Genomic DNA, 18714 nt, shown 5'->3' on the forward strand with positions numbered 1-18714 from the left:
TTACTGTACCAAAATGATTTCCTTGAAAAGGTTTGGCAAATAATAAACAATAATAGTATGTGGAGTAAATAATAAGTACTTAATATCATTATTATTTTTATTATTATTATTGATGGCAGTCAAACATTTACACTTAAATTGTTAATGCCTCCATGATCCGTTCAGACAAGGGTTTTAATGCACTGACCTCTCTAACAGGATATCACCCGCACCAGTTTAAATAATAACGACGGTATTGTTAAGCACTAAGAAGGTGCCTCATCATCATCATCATCAATCGTATTTCTTGAGCGCTTACTGTGTGCACAGCACTGTACTAAGCGCTTGGGAAGTACAAGTTGGCAACATATAGAGACAGTCCCTACCCAACAGTGGGCTCACAGTCCTTCTCAGGGTGGCACCTGGAGAGTTTCCAGTCCTCTACCAGTCTCGACTACGGGAGGGGAAGTCAAACTGAGGCCTGTCCATTCCATTCCTAGCTTGGTCAGTGGCTAACGAGTGCCAGGAAATCTGCTACACGTCAAACTCCCTCGTGCTCGGCAGCAGCGGCACGGGCGAGAGTTGAGGGCGGAGACTCAAGTTGACTGCGCGGAGGGAGGCGATGGTCAACTTCTTCCAGATTTTGACCAAGAAAACTCTTGTGGATCCACTACCAGAACGATTGCAGATGAAGGTGGGGCGTTCTGGGAGAGATGTGTCTGTGGCGTCGCTATGGATCGGACACGACTTGACAGAATAAGACAACAACAACAGGCAACTAGGTGTCGGCTACTTTAATAAGCACCAGGGCAGATACAAGATTATCAGACTAGTCATAGTCCCTGTCCCATTCTGAATCAATCAGGCAGTCAATCATATTTATTGAGCACTTACTGTTTGCAGGGCACTGTACTAAGCGGTTGGGAGAGTACAGTATAACAATAAACAGATCCATTCCCTGCCCACAACGAGCTTACAGTCTAGAGTGAGTTGGAGAACTGGTATTGGTTATCGATTTTACAGCTGAGGAAACGGAGGCACCGAGACGTTACGGGAGGTCACACAACAGTCTGCCCCCACAGCAGGATTAGAACCCAGGCCCTCTGACTCTAAGACCCGTGCTCTTTCCACTAGACTATGCTGCTTCTTAACTCAGTTTTTTTATTTTATTAATGATGTGTCTATAGCTATAATTCTGTTTATTCTGATGGCACTGACACCTGTCTACTTGTTTTGTTTCGTTGTCTGCAGACCGTGAGCCTGCTGTTGGGTAGGGACCATCCCTGTATGTTGTCGATCTGTACTTCTCAAGTGCTTAGTACAGTGCTCTGCACACAGTAAGTGCTCAATAAATACGAATTGATTGAATGAATGAATAGAGGGGCTACTATAGGGTTGATGATGATGATATGACTTCATCTCTGTCTCTTGATCTTCTCCTTGTGAAATGTGCCCAGCTCCAAATAGTTTATTTGGAGGTTCCTGCTAGGATCAACTCATCCCAGGAAATGACTTTTCTCATTTATGAGTAAATGAATTTACTCATATTAATGTCTGTCTCCCTCACTAGGCTGTAAGCTCGTTGCGAGCAGGGAACGGGTCTGCTGATTCTGTTGTATCGTACTCTCCCAAGAGCTTAGTACAGTGCTCTCTGCACATAGAAAGTGCTCAATAAATATGACCGAATGATCGTTTCATTGATTGAAGGTACTCGGTAGGGTGGAGACTGACCCAATATCGGGCGACTCCATCTTAGCTTTCAGAATCCACTTTTTGGGCCAAAACAAGTCTTTTTACGTTAGCTGTAATTTAATTTTGTTTTATGCGGGGGGTAATTTGACTTCGAATATGCCTCTCTGTCCAGGCTTCCCATCCTTGATGAGGAGATAAGAAAAGAAGATAACAAGTAATCGTTACCAACTAAATAAGAAGAAGACCACCGGTCCTCTCCAAAGCGGGGAAGCAGAACTATCGGAAAATCGGAGATGAGGCGCTTAGCTGATTTGCTCTTCTGCCATTACCACCAGACGGCCGGAAAGGAAACACCCCCACCAACCCTGAACTACATTGTAAGTTCATTGTGGGCAGGAAATGTGCCTGTTTATTGCTGTATTGGACCCCCCAAGCGCTTAGTACAGTGTTCTGCACACAATAAGCACTCAATAAATACGATTGAATGAATGGACTGCTCTTTTCATCTTTTATGGTGGTGAGGGCTGGGTGGAGCTGGCTTTTAGAGCAACAGATAGGGTCTGTCCTCACCCATATAAATAATAATAATGATAATGATGGTATTTGTTAAGTGCTTACTGTCTGCCAAGCACTGTTCTAAGCGCTGGGGTAGATACAAGGTAATCAGGTTGTCCCAGGTGCGGCTCATAATTTTCATCCCCCTTTTACAGGTGAGGTAACTGAGGCCCGGAGAAGTGAAATTACTTGCCCAAGGTCACACAGCAGAAAAGTGGCAGAGCCGGGATTAGAACCCACGTCCTCGGACTCCCAAGCCCAGGCTCTTTCCACTAAGCCACGCTGCTTCTCATAGATGTGTATTCCTATTGAAATGATCAGTCCCTCATGCTGTGTTGCTGTGACTAGATTCTTTTTCTAGAACCCGATAGTAGTTACTGGTTGAATATGATGTAACGAGGGCCAAGGAGGGCCAAATCTCTAGCCTGGAAGAGCTCTCCCCCTCCCTACTTCACATAACTACTAATGAACCTTCCCTACTGAAAGCTCACCTCCTCCAGGAGGGCTTCCCAGACTGAGTCCCCTTTTTCTCTGTTCCCCCTCCCCTCCCCAACGCCCCACCTCCCTCCCTCTGCTCTGAACTCATCCAGAAGTTGTGGTCTCTCACTTTTGAATCATATTTTCTTTCTTCCTTTGCCAGTTCTGAATGCGGGAAAACTCCTTTGAACAAAGAAATTGATATATATATATATATGTAATATACTCATATATTAAGCATTTTATTATAAATTACAGAATAAATAACACCCCAAAATAAAAGCCCAAGTTGTCAGTTGAACTTGACTTCTCTCACTTTAAAAAAAAAATATGTATTTTTTTAAACTACCATTTGAGATTGTATTTCCTAGGTCCACTCAGTTAAAATATCCAATTAAAGGCCCTCGATCAAAAATATATTTTAAAAAACATTCAAGGCCTCGGGTCTAATTCGCATCCTCTCCTAGATACAAAACTCTCAATAAACTTTGCACGAGAGGTAAGTCGGGCTCTGTCTGTCCAGCTAAAGTTTCTTGAATATCTCTGTGCTTTACCTGAAAAATACTCTGAATGCTTAATAGTTGTTTTTTTAAAAAAGTCCTAAAACGTTTGACATTTAAGCGAATGAAGCAGGTCACCTTCATCAGTTTCGGAGGCTAAATATTTCTATGGCATGATATTTTTTACATAAAAATAACTCTGTGGATAAATTATTTTTAGTAATATTAGGGAAATCATGGAAGAGAGCTGTTATGAAAACGATTATCCTTTAATGAGGCTAAAACATTCAAAGGCATTTTCCTTTTGAGTCCTGTCTGCTCCAACCTCTGATTTTTTCAGAGACGGTGAGGTCCTAATGTAATTCCGGCTTTCTCTCCTTTTGAGACACAGAGGGATGGGGGCATGGGAAAATCAAGAGTGGGGGGCTTCTGTACCCCAGTAAGGCTTTGAAAAGAGTCACGGCGCAGCCATCCTTTTTTCCTTAATACCTCTCTTTCCGCCTCCAAGATGCTGGTTTGGCAGCAGACAGCGTGCGAAGGATTGGGTAAAAGATGGAAGTAGGAATCTTCTTCCTCATCGGTCACCGACTGGGTGGTCTGTTGTGGCCTATGAACTTGTCCTGTGTCTTCTCCACACCTCGCTCCTTCCCTGATTCCCTCCCCACCATAGTTGGGTGCCTGGCTGTCTATAGCGCTCCACGCCCTGGCTATTTTGGGGAGCAAAAAAAAAAAAAAAATGGAATTCAATCTCCCATCTGAAACCGTGCTTGGAATAACACCAAGGGGAAACCCCAGGAAATTCAGTCAATACCTCCTCGACTCCTCGTATGTTCGTTCCGATCAAGAGAAACGTCGTAGGTCTCCGAGCGATGGGGTTTCCAACTGAAATCCAACATGAACCTCCCCGATAATGAAGCCAGACGACCGTCCCCTCAGCCTCCCCTCCCTCTCCCTTCCTCGGGGCTGCTAGCGTCGTCCCGGGAGCATCCGTCCGAGTTCCATTAGGTCTGGTCTTTCTCCGGCATTTCATTTAATCGTCTCTCTAAGCGATCCAATTTGGCCAGATTCTCCTTAAGCAACTTGCTCTTGGGGACTAACTGTAAAGCTTTCTCATAATAACCCCGTGCAGAGATATAGTCACCCTGTGGGGGAAAAAAAGAGAACAAGGGGTCACGTACAGTCTGCTTCTTTCAAATATTTTCCACAAAGAACTTGATCTGGGCTTTGTTGAATGCTATTGTTCTCAGAAGGGAACCTTGCATTGGTAATCATTCATTCATTCAGTTGTATTTATTGAGTGCCTGCTGTGTGCAGGGCACTGTACTAAGCACTTGGGAGAGTGCAAAACAGCAATAAACACCCCACAATTAGCTTATAGGCTAGAGGAGGGGAGAAAGACATCAATACAAATAAATACATTACAGGTGCCCACACCCAAAGAAGATTCTTGAAGAGTTCAGTGGTTTTAAGCCTCAGTCTAGGGAAGAAAATAATAATGATAATAATAATAATAACTGTGGTATTTGTCAAGTGCTTACTATGTGCCAGGCACTGCACTAAGCGCTGGGGTGGATACAAGCAAGTCAGGTTGAACACAGCCCCTGTCCCACATGGGGCTCACAGTCTCAATCCCCATTTTACAGATGCGGTAACTGAGGCTCAGAGAAGTGACATTCCCAAGTTCACGCAGCAGACTAGTGTTAGAGTTAGGATTAGAACCCAGATCCTTCTGGCTCCCAGGCCCAAGCTCTGTCCACTAAACCTCACTGCTTCCTAACCGCTGTTACATTCATTCATTCATTCAGCTGTATTTATTGAGCGCTTACTGTGTGCAGAACACTGTACTAGGTGTTTGCAAAGCACAATTTGGCAGCAAACAGAGACAATCCCTACCCAACAACGGGCTCACAGTCTAGAAGGGAGGAGACAGACATCAAAACAAAACAAAACAAGTAGATAAGCATGTTACATAGCAGAACAGATTTTTAATTTTGGTAATATAAGGTATGAGGTCCCTGGGTGGCTTAATTATCATTGACAGAGGGAGTAACGTATTATGAAGATTCACTCTTCCTTTGTAAAGCACTGTACTAAGCGCTTTGGAAAGTGCAATACATTAAGTTGGTAGGCATGATCCCTGCCTGTCAACTTGTTTTGTGTTTTTGTCCTTCTTCCCCTTCCAACAATAATAATAATAATAATGTTGGTATTTGTTAAGCCCTTACTATGTGGCAAGCACTGTTCTAAGCACTGGGATAGATACAAGGTAAGCAGGTTGTCCCATGAGGGGCTCACACTTTAAATCCCCATTTTACAGATGAGGTAACTGAAGCTCAGAGAAGTGAAGTGACTTGCCCAAGGTCACACAGCAGACAAGTGGCGGAGCCTGAATTCTCTCTCTCTCCCTCTCTCTCTCTCCCTCTCTCTCTCTCTTTATATGTATATATAAATATATGTACATATATATATGTATATATATATTTGACCTTGGGAAAGTTACTTGTCACTTGTCACTTGGGCTCTGCCACTTGTCAACTGTTTGACCTATATATATGTGACTTGCCCAAGGTCAAACAGTTGACAAGTGGCAGAGCCAGGATTAGAACCCACGACCTCTGACTCCCAAGCCCGTGCTCTTTCCGCTAAGCCACGCTGCTTCTACAATTAATGATATTTATTGAGCACTTACTATGTGCAGAGCACTGTTCTAAGCACTTGGGAGAGTAATAATAATAATGGTATTAAGTTAAGCGCTTACTATGTGTCAGGCATTGTACTAAGCGCTGGGGTGGATACAAGCAAATCGGATTGGACACAGTCTATAGCCCACGTAGGACTCACGGTCTCAATCCCCATTTTCCAGATGAGGTAACTGAGGCCCAGAGAAGTGACGTGACTTGCCCTAGGTCACACAGCAGACAAATGGCAGAGACAGGATTAGAATCCATGGCCTTCTGAATTCCAGGCCTACACTCTATCCACTAAGCCATATGAATAATTGGTTGGGTAAGACTTCCACCAGTAGCATCCATTAAAGCTCACTGCGGTCAATGATGCCTGGAATCTGAACTATCCACTAAAACTATACCCCAGTTAGCATTCTTAATTGGTTCGATGAACAAAGGACGCTAAGTGAAAGAGCACTAACTGAAGTATAATTTCCTAAGGGAAATACTGTAACCTGCATTAATTTGTTCCCGAAATTCAAAAGCTTAACCCAAACAATAGAAACACTCATAAAAACCACGATAGTTTCATGTGCCAAGAGCAATGTAAATATGCACCAATATAAAATATTTGATTTAGATTTTATATTTATAAATATGTGAAAATACTTAATTTAAAAAATGATATTTTTTTACATCCTATTCAGCACAAAGCACCATTTTTTATAAGCTAAAGCACTTCCCAGCTCCACCACTCGTTTACTGTGTGACCTCGGGCAAGTGGCTTCATTTCTCTGGGCCTCAGTTACCTCATCTGTGAAATGGAGATTAAAACTATGAGCCCCATATGGGACAGGGACTGTGTCCAACTCAATCACCTTGAGTAATAATAATTATGATGATGATTGTATTTGTTAAGTGCTTACTATATGCCGAGCACCGTTCTAAGCTCTGGGGGTAGACACGAGGTAATCAGGTTGTCCCACGTGGGGCTCACAGTCTTAATCCCCATTTTACAGATGTGGTAACTGAGACTCAGAGAAGTGAAGTGACTTGCCCAAGGTCACACAGTAGACAAGTGGCAGAGCCTGAATCCTCTCTCTCTCTCTCTCTCCATATTCATTCATTCATTTATTCAATTGTATTTATTATAATAATGGCATTTATTAAGTGCTTACTATGTGCAAAGAACTGTTCTAAGCACTGGGGAGTTTACAAAGTGATCAGGTTGTCCCACGTGGGGCTCACAGTCTTAATCCCCATTTTACAGATGAGGGAACTGAGGCACAGAGAAGTGAAGTGACTTGCCCGAAGTCACACAGCTGACAAGTGGAGGAGCCGGGATTTAAACCGATGACCTCTGACTCCAAAGCCCGGGCTCTTTCCACTGAGCCACGCTGCTTCCCTCAATAATCCCTGGGGATTATTGAGCGCTTACTCTGTGCAGAGCACTGTACTAAGCACTTGGGAAGTACAAGTCGGCAACATATAGAGACAATCCCTAACCAACAACGGGCTCAAAGTCTAGAAGGGGGAGACAGACAATAAAACAAAACATGTAGACAGGTGTCAAAATCTTCGGAACAGATAGAATTATAGCTCTATGCACATCACCTTTCAGACTGTGAGCCCACTGGTGGGTAGGGACTGTCTCTATATGTTGCCAACTTGTACTTCCCAAGCGCTTAGTACAGTGCTCTGCACACAGTAAGCGCTCAATAAATACGATTGATTGATTGATCATTAACAAAATAAATAGAACAGTAAATATGTACAAGTAAAATGAATAGAGTAATAAATCCGCACAACTATATACAAATGCTGTGGGGAGGGGAAGGAGGTAGGGCACATATATATCTCTCTCTCTCTCTCTCTATATATATACACACACACACACACACACACACATATGTATATGTGTGTGTGTGTGTGTTTTTATGTGGTGCTAGGAGTTTGTTGGACGCCAAAAGCAGAATCAAGGTATAAGAAAACCAAGATCCTACTCCTGACCCGTGCAGACTAGTCAAGGTTTCATAGCAGTGTGGCCAAGTGGAAAGAATACAAGTCTGCGAGTCAGTAGGATCTGGGCTCTAATCCTGGCTCCATCACTTGTCTGCTGTGTGACCTTGGGCAAGTCACTTCTCTGCACCTCAGTTCCCTCATCAGTAAAATGGTGATTAAGACTGTGAGCCCCACGTGGCACATGGGCTGTGTCCAACCTGGTTTTCTCGTTCTATCCCTGCGCTTAGAACAGTGCTTGACCCACAGTAACTGCTTAACAAATAGCAGGGAGGCTCAGTGGAAAGAGCCCAGGCTTGGGAGTCGGAGGTCGTGGGTTCTAATCCCAGCTCCGCCACTTGTCAGCTGGGCGACTTTGGACAAGTCATTTAACTTCTCTGTGCTTCAGTTACCTCATCTGTAAAATGGGGATCAAGACCGTGAGCACGTCACATAGAAGGATGTGGGGAGGAGAAGAAGGTAGGGCAGAGGCGGGGATGGGGAGGAGGAGAGGAAAAGGCGGGGGAGAGGGGGGCTTTCCATTCACCACATGGAACAAGGGCTATGTCTCTGCACACAGTAAGCGCTCAATAAATATGATTGAATGAATAACCTGGTTATCTTGTACCTCCCCCAGTGCTTAGAACAGTGCTTAACAAATACCATCATTCTTCCTTTTATTGTTTTTCTTATTATTATGGACATCCCTTTTAACACAATATCCATTGCCCATCCAAACTCCTCACTCTTGGCTTCAAGGCTGTCCATCCCCTCGCCCCCTCCTACCTCCCCTCCCTTCTCTCCTTCTCCAGCCCAGCCCGCACCTTCCCTTCCTCTGCCGTCGCTAACCTCCTCACTGGGCCTCGTTCTCCCCGGTCCTGCCATCGACCCCCGGCCCACGTCCTCCCCCTGGCCCAGAATTCCCTCCCTCCACACATCCGCCAATCTGGCTCTCTTCCTCCCTTCAAAGCCCTACTGAGAGCTCACCTCCTCCAGGAGGCCTTCCAAGGCTGAGCCCCCCCTTTTCCTCTCCTCCTCCCCATCCCCACCTCTGCCCTACCTTCTTCCCCTCCCCACAGCACTTGTATATATTTGTACAGATTTATTACTCTATTCATTTTACTTGTACATATTTACTATTCTATTTACTTTGTTAATGATGTGCACATAGCTCTAATTCTATTTGTTCTGATGATTTTGACACCTGTCTACATGTTTTGTTCCCTGTCTCCCCCCTTCTAGACTGTAAGCCTGTTGTTGGGTAGGGACCGTCTCTATATGTTGCCGGCTTGTACTTCCCAAGCGCTTAGTACAGTGCTCTGTACACAGTCAGCGCTCAATAAATACGATTGAATTTAAAAAGGGTAGAGATCTCTGGCACTAAGCATAATTTAAGAGAACTGAAACCAACTCTTATTCTATTAATAGTAAAACCCATCTCTTTAAAGACACCTGGGTTTCAGTGTTCACTAAATTCACCATTTAGCAGAATTTCCCCCAATGATCATTATGTAATTCCCATAACACTCACGGTGGAGTTGATACTCCAATCTCATAAGGGGCAAATTGGATCCAGGGTGAAAAATCACACATCAAGAAAACTAAGATTCATGATAAATCCTTACAGATATTTCACACACTATGTATCTAGCGTACTCTCCCAAGTCCTTAGTACAGTGTTTTGCCCACATTAAGCGCTCAAGAAATATCATTCAAATATGATTTATTTATTCAAATAAATATCATTCAAAAATGAATGAATGAATGAATCTATCATCTATATCATCTCTCACATACACATACATAAAATTCAAGGAACGATGCATTTTTTGGTATTGGTTAGGTTCTTACTATGTGCTAATCAAGCAATCAATCATTTGTATTTATTGAGTGAGTACTTGTGTGCAGAGCACTGTACTAAGTGCTTGGGAGAGTACAACACAACAGAGGTGGTATTCAGGTTCCCTGTCCACAGCGAGCTTAATAATAATAACAATAACAATAATAATAATATTTGTTAAGCTAAGAGCCAAGCACCGTCCTATGCACCGGGGTAGATACAAGGTAGTTAGGTTGTCCCACGTGGGGCTCACAGTCTAAAGCCGCATTTTACGGATGAGATAACGGAGGCACAACGGCTTGCCCAAGGTCTCACAGCAGTAGCCAGGATTAGAACCCACATCCTCTGACTCCCAAGCTCGCGCTCTTTCCACTAAGCCACACTGATTCTCTACAGTCTAGATAGGGAGACAGATATTAACATAAATAAATAAATTACTAATAAGTATATACGTGCTCTGGGGCCGAGGGAGAGGTGAATAAAGAGTACAAGAGCAACACAGAGGGAGTGGAGAAGAGGAAATGAGGGCTTAGTCAGGGAAGGCCTCCCGGAGGAGATGGGCCTTCAATAAGGCTTTGAAAGTGGGGAGAGTCATTGTCTGTCGGAAAAGAAGATTCGTTCATTCATTCATTCATTCAATCGTATTTATTGAGCGCTTACTGTGTGCCCTCCCTCTGCCCATTCGCCAAGCTAGCTCTCTTCCTCCCTTCAAGGTCCTGCTGAGAGCTCACCTCCTCCAGGAAGCCTTCCCAGACTGAGCCCCTTCCTTCCTCTCCCCCTCACCCCCCTCTCCATCCCCCATCTTACCTCCTTCCCTTCCCCACAGCACCTGTATATATGTATATATATTTGTACATATTTATTACTCTATTTATTTATTTATTTATTTTACTTGTACATATCTATCCTATTTATTTTATTTTGTTAGTATTTTTGGTTTTGTTCTCTGTCTCCCCCTTTTAGACTGTGAGCCCACTGTTGGGTAGGGACTGTCTCTATATGTTGCCAATTTGTACTTCCCAAGCGCTTAGTACAGTGCTCTGCACATAGTAAGCGCTCAATAAATACGATTGATTGATTGATTGATTGATTGATTTCCAGGCCAGAGGCAGGATGTGGGCGAGAGGTCAGTGGTGAGATAGTTGAGACGAGGGTATAGTGAGTAGGTTGGCAATAGAGGAGTGAAGTTTGTGAGCTGGGTTGTAGCAGGAGAGCAGCAAGGTGAGTTAGGAGGGAGCAAGGGGATCCAGTGCTTTAAAGCCAGTGGTGGGGAGTTTCTATTTGATGCGGAGGTGGATGGGCAACCGCTGGAGGTTCTTGGGGTGTGGGGAAACACAGACTAAACATTTTTTTAGACAAATGATCTGGGCAGCAGAGTGAAGTATGGACTGCAGAGGGGAGAGACAGGAGGCTGGGAGGTCAGCAAGGAGGGCTGACGCAGTAATCAAGGCAGGATAGGATAAGTGCTTTCGAGTTTTAGACTGTGAGCCCACTGTTGGGTAGGGACTGTCTCTTTATGTTGCCAATTTGTACTTCCCAAGCGCTCAGTACAGTGCTCTGCACATAGTAAGCGCTCAATAAATACGATTGATGATGATTACTGTGGTAGCATGGAGAGGAAGAGGTGGATTTTAGTGACGTTGTGAAGGTGGCACCGAAAGGATTTGGTGACAGATTGAATATCTGGGTTGAATGAGGGAGAGGAGTCGAGGATAATGCCAAGGTTATGGGCTTGAGAGACAGGAACTGCACTAAATTCGGGGGTGGATACAAGGTTGGACATAGTCCATGTCCCATACGGGGCTCAGAGTTTTAATCCCTGTTTACAGATGATGCAACGGTGGCCCAGAGAAGTCAAGTGACTTGCCCAAGGTCACACAGCAGGCAAGTGGATTAGAACGCAGGTCCTCTGACTCCCAGGCTTCTATAGTCATTCATTCAATCGTATATATGAAATCATAGATGAAATCATACCTATCAATCAATCAATCAATCAATCGTATTTACTGAGCACTTACTGTGTGCAGAGCACTGTACTAAGCGCTTGGGAAGTACAAGTTGGCAACATATAGAGACAGTCCCTACCCAACAGTGGGCTCGCAGTCCCTACCTATCATCTATATCATCTCTCTTAGATACACATACATAAAATTCAAGGAGTTCCTTGAATTCCTAGCATTCATATATGAGAAGCAACGTGGCTCAGTGGAGAGCCTGGGCTTTGGAGTCAGAGGCCATGGGTTCAAATCCCGGCTCCGCCAGTTGTCAGCTGTGTGACTTTGGGCAAGTCACAACTTCTCTGGGCCTCAGTTACCTCATCTGTAAAATGGGGATGAAGACTGTGAGCCCCCCGTGGGACAACCTGATCACCTTGTAACCTCCCCAGCGCTTAGAACAGTACTTTGCACATAGTAAGCGATTAATAAATGTCATTATTATCATTATATATAACCAATCAATGATATTTGTTGAGTTCTTAGTATACTAGGGTATACTAAGCACCGTGCTGTACTAAGTACTTAGCACTGTCAATATAGAGGAAGACTTCATGATGCAGTGAGGAAATGGCTATGTAAAAATATTCTAATGATTTAATCAACCACAAATTCATATTTTAAGGCTTTAGTCTGGTGTTTATTGTTCCACTTCTTTATTTTTCTTTTAGCAATGCAACAGGCAGACTGTTTATAGTTCAGAAAATCTGGTTTTCTGTTTCAAAACCAAAATTTGGTAGTGGATTGGATCAGACAACCTGACTCTTCCATGATTTTAGCCGAAAGATTTATGCCTCTGTGTTTTCTAACTTTGTCTAACTCTACTAATAACTCCCTCTAGACTCTAAGCTCTTGATAGGCAAGGAATATGTCTACCGACTCTGTTATCAAGCGCTTAATACAGCACTAGGCACATACTGAGCACTCAGTAAATACCACTGATCGATCAACTGACCCAGAGAGAAGGTGGAAAGATCTCTCCATCTCCCTTCCTCTCTCTCTCTCATTTCTCCTTTCTTGCAATGAATTCATTGTATTTATTAAGCATTTTATGTGTGCAGAGCTTTGTACTAAATGCTTGGGAGAGTACAATATAACAGAGGTTGCAGAGTCATTGGCTGCCCACAACAAACCTACAGCCTAGAGGGAGAGATAGACATTAAAAGAATTGAATTACAGATGTATATCTCTGTGTTATGAGGCCGCAGAAGGGTGAAAATCCAAATGCAAGGGTGACAAAAAAGGATGTCGGAGAAGAGGAAAGGAGGACTTAGTCAGGGAAGTCCTCTTGGAGGAGATGTGCTTTTAATAAGGATTTGAAGGTGGGGAGACTAACCATCTGTCAGATATGAAGAGGGAGAGCGTTCCAGGCCAGAGGCAGGATGTGGACAAGGGGCTGGAAGCGAGAAAGACCAGATCAAGGTACAGTGAGTAGGTTGGCATTACAAGAGTGAAGTGTTTTAGACTGTAAGCCCACTGTTGGGTAGGGACTGTCTCTATATGTTGCCAACTTGTACTTCCCAAGCGCTTAGTATGGTGCTCTGCACACAGTAAGTGCTCAATAAATACGATTGATTGATTGATTGATTGATTGTGCTTGCTGGACTGTAGTAGAAAAGCAGCAAAGTAAGATAGGAAGAGGCAAGGGGATTGAGTTCATTCACTCATCCATTCAATTGTATTTACTGAGCGCTTACTGTGTGCAGAGCCCTATACTAAGCGCTTGGGAAGTACAACTCGACAACATAAAGAGACAGTCCCGATCCAACAACGGGCTCACAGTCTAGAAGGGGAGGACAGACAACAAAACAAAACAAGTAGACAGAGTGCTTTAAAGCCGACTGTAAGGAGTTTTTGTTTGACACGGAGGTGGATGGGCAACTACTGGAGGTTCTTGAGGACTGGGGAAACATGGGCTGAACATTTTTTGTACAAAAACGATCCTACATTGCATTCAAAATTCAATAATGCTTTTGGTAGATATCACGGTATTAAGAGGGAGATAGAAAGTGGGAGAAAAGAGAGAAGGGAGGAAGGATCAGAGATCACACTGAGTGGGGTCTGCTCACAGTTTCTGCAATTCCATTTGGACACAGTTGAGAGAGCCCGGGGAGACAGGGCCGGAGTTAGCAACAGAATGGAGGATCCAGGAGACTTCTGCAAAAATGCTAAAATCTCAAGGCAGAAGAGTCAAAAGGAGGAAGAGGATGTTTGAGAACAGAAACTCTTAACCATCAACTTATTTTTGACAGCTTTGAATATTTATACAGTGTCCATCCTGATTATCTTGTAACTACCCCAGTGCTTAGAACAGTGCCTGGACACAATAAGTGATTAACGCATAACATTTAAAAAAAAATTCAACCAGTAGTCAATCATGCAGGGGCCGTACCCGCACTGCCTTCCATCATCCGTCAACATCAATTGTATTAATTATTATTACTATTATTAACGATTATGATAATAATAATCATCATGGTATTTGTTAAGCACTTACCATGTGCCAAGCACTGTACTAAGTGCTGGGGTACATACAAGCAAAGGTTGGACACAGACCTTGTCCCCCATGGGGCTCACAGTCTCAATCCTCATTTTTCAGATGAGGGAACTGAGGCCCAGAGAAGTGAAGTGACTTATCCAAGGTCACACAGCAGACAAGTGACGGAGCTGGGATTAGAACCCATGACTTTCCAACAATAATGGTATTTGTTAACCGCTTACTTTGTGCTAGGCGCTGTTCTAAGTTCTGGGGTAGATGCAAGATAATTGGATTGGTCACAGTCCCTGTCCTACATGGGGCTCACAGTCTAAATCCCCATTTTCCAGATGAGGTCACTGAGGCCCAGAGAAGTGAAATGACTTACCCCAAATCACACAGTTGACAAGTGGTGGAGCTAGAATTCGAACCCCTCACCTCTGATTTCCAAGCCCGTGCTCTTGCTAATGATGGCATTTGTTAAGCTCTTACTGTGTACCAAACACCGTTGATTCCTAGGCCCAGGCTCCACACTTACTTTGTGCAGAGCACTGTACTAAGTACTTGGGAGTATCCAGTACAACAACATTAGTAGACACGTCCCCTGCCCACAACAAGTTTACAGTGCAGTGTGTATATGTATACAATGTATACATATATACACCTGTATATATGCATATATGTTTGTACATATTTATTACTCTATTTATTTATTTATTTTACTTGTACATATCTATTCTATTTATTTTATTTTGTTAGTATGTTTGGTTTTGTTCTCTGTCTCCCCCTTTTAGACTGTGAGCCCACTGTTGGGTAGGGACTGTCTCTATATGTTGCCAACTTGTACTTCCCAAGCGCTTAGTACAGTGCTCTGCGCACAGTAAGCGCTCAATAAATACAATTGATTGATTGATTGATTGCAGAGGGGGAGACAGGCATCACTGTGAATAATTTATAATAGAATTCATAGACATGCACACTGGGGAGTAATTGGGCTGGGAGAGCTGCCCTGGAGATAAGCGGCGTAGTTTAGTGGAACTTAAGAAGCAGCGTGGCTCAGTGGAAAAAGCCCAGGCTTGGGAGTCAGAGGTCATGGGTTCTAATCCAACTCCACCACTTGTCAGCTGCGAGACTTTGGGCAAGTCACTTCACTTCTCTGGGCCTCAGTTACTTCACCTGCAAAATGGGAATTAAGACTGTGAGCCCCACATTGGACAACTTATCTTATAACTATCCCAGCGCTAAGAACAGTGCTCGGCTCATAGTAAACGCTTAACAAATACTATCATCACCATCATTATTATAATTATTATAAGCAGCAAAATTGTCTTCCAGTCCTCAGGTCCTTTGTCAAAGCCCGTTGTTGGACAGGGACTGTTGCTACATGCTGCCGATTTGTACTTCCCAAGTGCCTAGTACAGTGCTCTGCGCACAGTAAGTGCTCAATAAATATGATTGAATGAATGAATAAATGAAATCCTCAGGTACCGCGGCCTGTCCTGCTCCAACAAGACTGGACCTCCCACGTTTCTTTTTCTTCCTTACGGTATTTATTAAATGTTTACTGTGTGCCGGGCACTGTGTTAAGCGCTGGGGTAGAGCCAAGCTGATGATGATGATGATGATGATGGTATTTGTTAAGCACTTACTATATGCGAAGCACTGTTCAAAGCGCTGGGGGGGGTACAAGGTGATCAGGTTGTCCCACGTGGGGCTCACATTCGTAACCCCCATTATACAGATAGGTAACTGAGGCACAGAGAAGTTAAGTGACTTGCCCAAAGTCACACAGCTGACAAGGGGTGGAGCCGGGATTAGAACAAATGACCTCTGACTCCCAAGCCCGGGCTCTTTCCACTGAGCCACGCTGCTAATCAGTTGGACGCAGCCCCTGCCCAACATAGGGTTCACAATCTTACTCCCCATTTCCTCATGGGATTTAAAGCAGTCAGTGGCCTCGCCCCCTCCTACCTCACCTCGCTGTTCTCCTACTCCGAACCAGCCCGCACCCTCCGCTCCTCTGGTGCCACTAACTGTATTTTGATCTCGTCTATGTAGCCACTAACCTCTTGCCCACATCCTGCCTCTGGCCTGGAACGCTCTCCCTCTTCATATCTGACAGATGATTTCTCTCCCCACTCCGCTCCTCTGCCGCTAATCTCCTCACCGTGCCTCGTTCTCGCCTGTTCTGCCGTCGGCCCCCGGCCCACATCATCCCCCTGGCCTGGAATGCCCTCCCTCTGCCCATCCGCCAAGCTTGCTCTCTTCCTCCCTTCAAAGCCCTACTGAGAGCTCACCTCCTCCAGGAGGCCTTCCCAGACTGAGCCCCCTCTTTCCTCTCCCCATCCTTCCCCTCTCCAGCCCCTCAGCCTTATCTCCTTCCCTTCCCCACAGCACCTGTATATATGTATACATGTTTGTATGTATTTATTACTCTATTTATTTTACTTGTACATATCTATTCTATTTATTTTATTTTGTTAATATGTTTGGTTTTGTTCTCTGTTTCCCCCTTCTAGACTGTGAGCCTACTGTTGGGTAGGGACCGTCTCTATATGTTGCCAACTTGTACTTCCCAAGCGCTTAGTACAGTGCTCTGCACACAGTAAGCATTCAATAAATACAATAGATTGATTGATTGATTGATTCACAGCCTTCAATAAAGGCCCATCTCCTCCAAGAGGCCTTCCCTGACTAAACCCTCCTTCCTCTTCTCCCACTCCCTTCTGTGTCACCCTGACTTGCTCCTTTCATTCATCCCTCCTCTTACCTCTCCCCAACATTTATGTCCATTCCTGCAATTTTATTTATTTTAATGTCTGTCTCCTCCTCTAGACTGTGAGCTTGTTGTGGGCAGGGAATATATCTGTTCTATCGTTATATTGTACTCTGCCAAATGCTTAGTACAGTGCTCTATACACAGTAAGCACTCAATAAATACGACTGACTGACAGCCTAACAGATGAGGCAACTGAGATATATTACAGTTACAGAACTGCATTGCAGAACATTCCCCATTTCAGTTCCTCATGGTTACTTTTCTAGTAATATAGTAAGCACCTAACAAATATCACAATTATTATTATTATTATTTATTAGTGATCTTTTCTAGTGATCTAGAGAAGCTGTTTCACCTCCAGACCATGAAGGGAGGAGAATCTAGGAAGGGAATGGTTTAGTAGATATTCATTCAGTCAATCGTAGGAGTCATGATGTCATGGGTTCTAATCCTGCTCTGCCATTTGTCTGTGTGACCTTGGGCAAGTCATTTAACTTCTCTTTGCCTCAGTTGTCTCATCTGAGAAATGGGGATTGAGACTGTGAGCTCCATGTGGGACAGGGACTGTGTCCAACTTGGAGAAGCAGCGTGGCTCAGTGGAAAGAGCATGGGCTTTGGGGTCAGAGGTCATGGGTTCAAATCCTGGCTCTACCAATTGTCATCTGTGTGACGTTGGGCAAGTCACTTAACTTCTCTGTGCCTCAGTTACCTCATCTATAAAATAGGGGTTAAGACTGTGAGCCCCTTGTGGGACAACCTGATCACCTTGTAACCTCCTCAGCGCTTAGAATAGTGCTTTGCACATAGTAAGCGCTTAATAAATGCCATAAAAAATTTGTCTGTAACACCCCAGTGCTTAGTACAGTGCCTGGCACATAGTAAGGACTTAACAAATACCATCATTATTATTATTATTTCTTTTCTTTCCTGGGATGAATGTTTGCAGATAGAATGTTCTTATTTGCACCTATCGGACTTATTTGCATAATCTCGGCCACGACTCTGATTATTAAGGAGGAAAAAGAGCTTAATTTGGTATGCAGTGATAGTGGCCCTGAGACAGGTTGAGGAGAGAGTTGAGATCGAGTTAATGATCCATAGACGGAGTTCTCTGCCAGAGTTTCGTCTTTAAAAGGCATGCACATGAGCAGGGGTAGGAAGAGGGAGGTTGGTGCTTCCCAACACTTAACAAACACCACAGTTTTATTGAAGAAAAAGGACACAATATTTAATAAGTTTACTTTAGAGAAGGAAACAGAAGGAGAGGTGACAGAAGGGAAGAATAGAGCCAATCTGAAAATCCATTTGTCTTCTTACCTTGATGTGTTTGATTCCTCCCATGTTCATCCAGGCCTGTGCTTGGTTTGGATTCAGTTCCACTGCTGCTTTATAGCTCTAAAAAAACAACCAACAGCTTTAGGTCAGAAATCAATCAATCATGGAGAAGCAGCGTGGCTTAGTGGAAAGAGCCCGGGCTTGGGAGTCAGAGGTCGTGGGTTCAAATTCTGCCTCCACCCCGTGTCAGTTGTGTGACTCTGGGCAAGTCACTTCACTTCTCTGGGCCTCAGTTCCCTCATCTGTAAAATGGGGATTAAGACTGTGAGCCCCATGTGGGATAACCTGATGACCTTGTATCTCCCCCAGTGCTTAGAACAGTGCTCGGTACATAGTAAGCACTTAACAAATATTATTATTATTATTTCTGTGTACTAAGCGCATAGGAGAGTACAATACAGATAGAGTTAGCAGATGTGTTTC

The 18714-nt window shown here is 44.0% G+C and overlaps 1 protein-coding gene across 1 annotated transcript in view; it reads right to left on the bottom strand.

The window, feature by feature from the left end:
• Positions 1-3350: 3350 nt before the first annotated feature.
• The window catches only part of TMTC1 (transmembrane O-mannosyltransferase targeting cadherins 1), a 412328-nt gene continuing 396964 nt past the window's right edge, over positions 3351-18714 (bottom strand). The window contains exons 19-20 of the mRNA XM_038765197.1: positions 18274-18351; positions 3351-4345 (exon numbers count right to left, since the gene is read on the bottom strand). Of these exons, the coding sequence (XP_038621125.1) occupies positions 4205-4345; positions 18274-18351 (219 nt within the window). The 3' untranslated portion in view covers positions 3351-4204. The remainder of the gene's footprint in view (positions 4346-18273; positions 18352-18714) is intronic.

Source organism: Tachyglossus aculeatus, chromosome 2, assembly GCF_015852505.1.
Source record: "Tachyglossus aculeatus isolate mTacAcu1 chromosome 2, mTacAcu1.pri, whole genome shotgun sequence".
Lineage (NCBI taxonomy): Eukaryota > Metazoa > Chordata > Mammalia > Monotremata > Tachyglossidae > Tachyglossus > Tachyglossus aculeatus.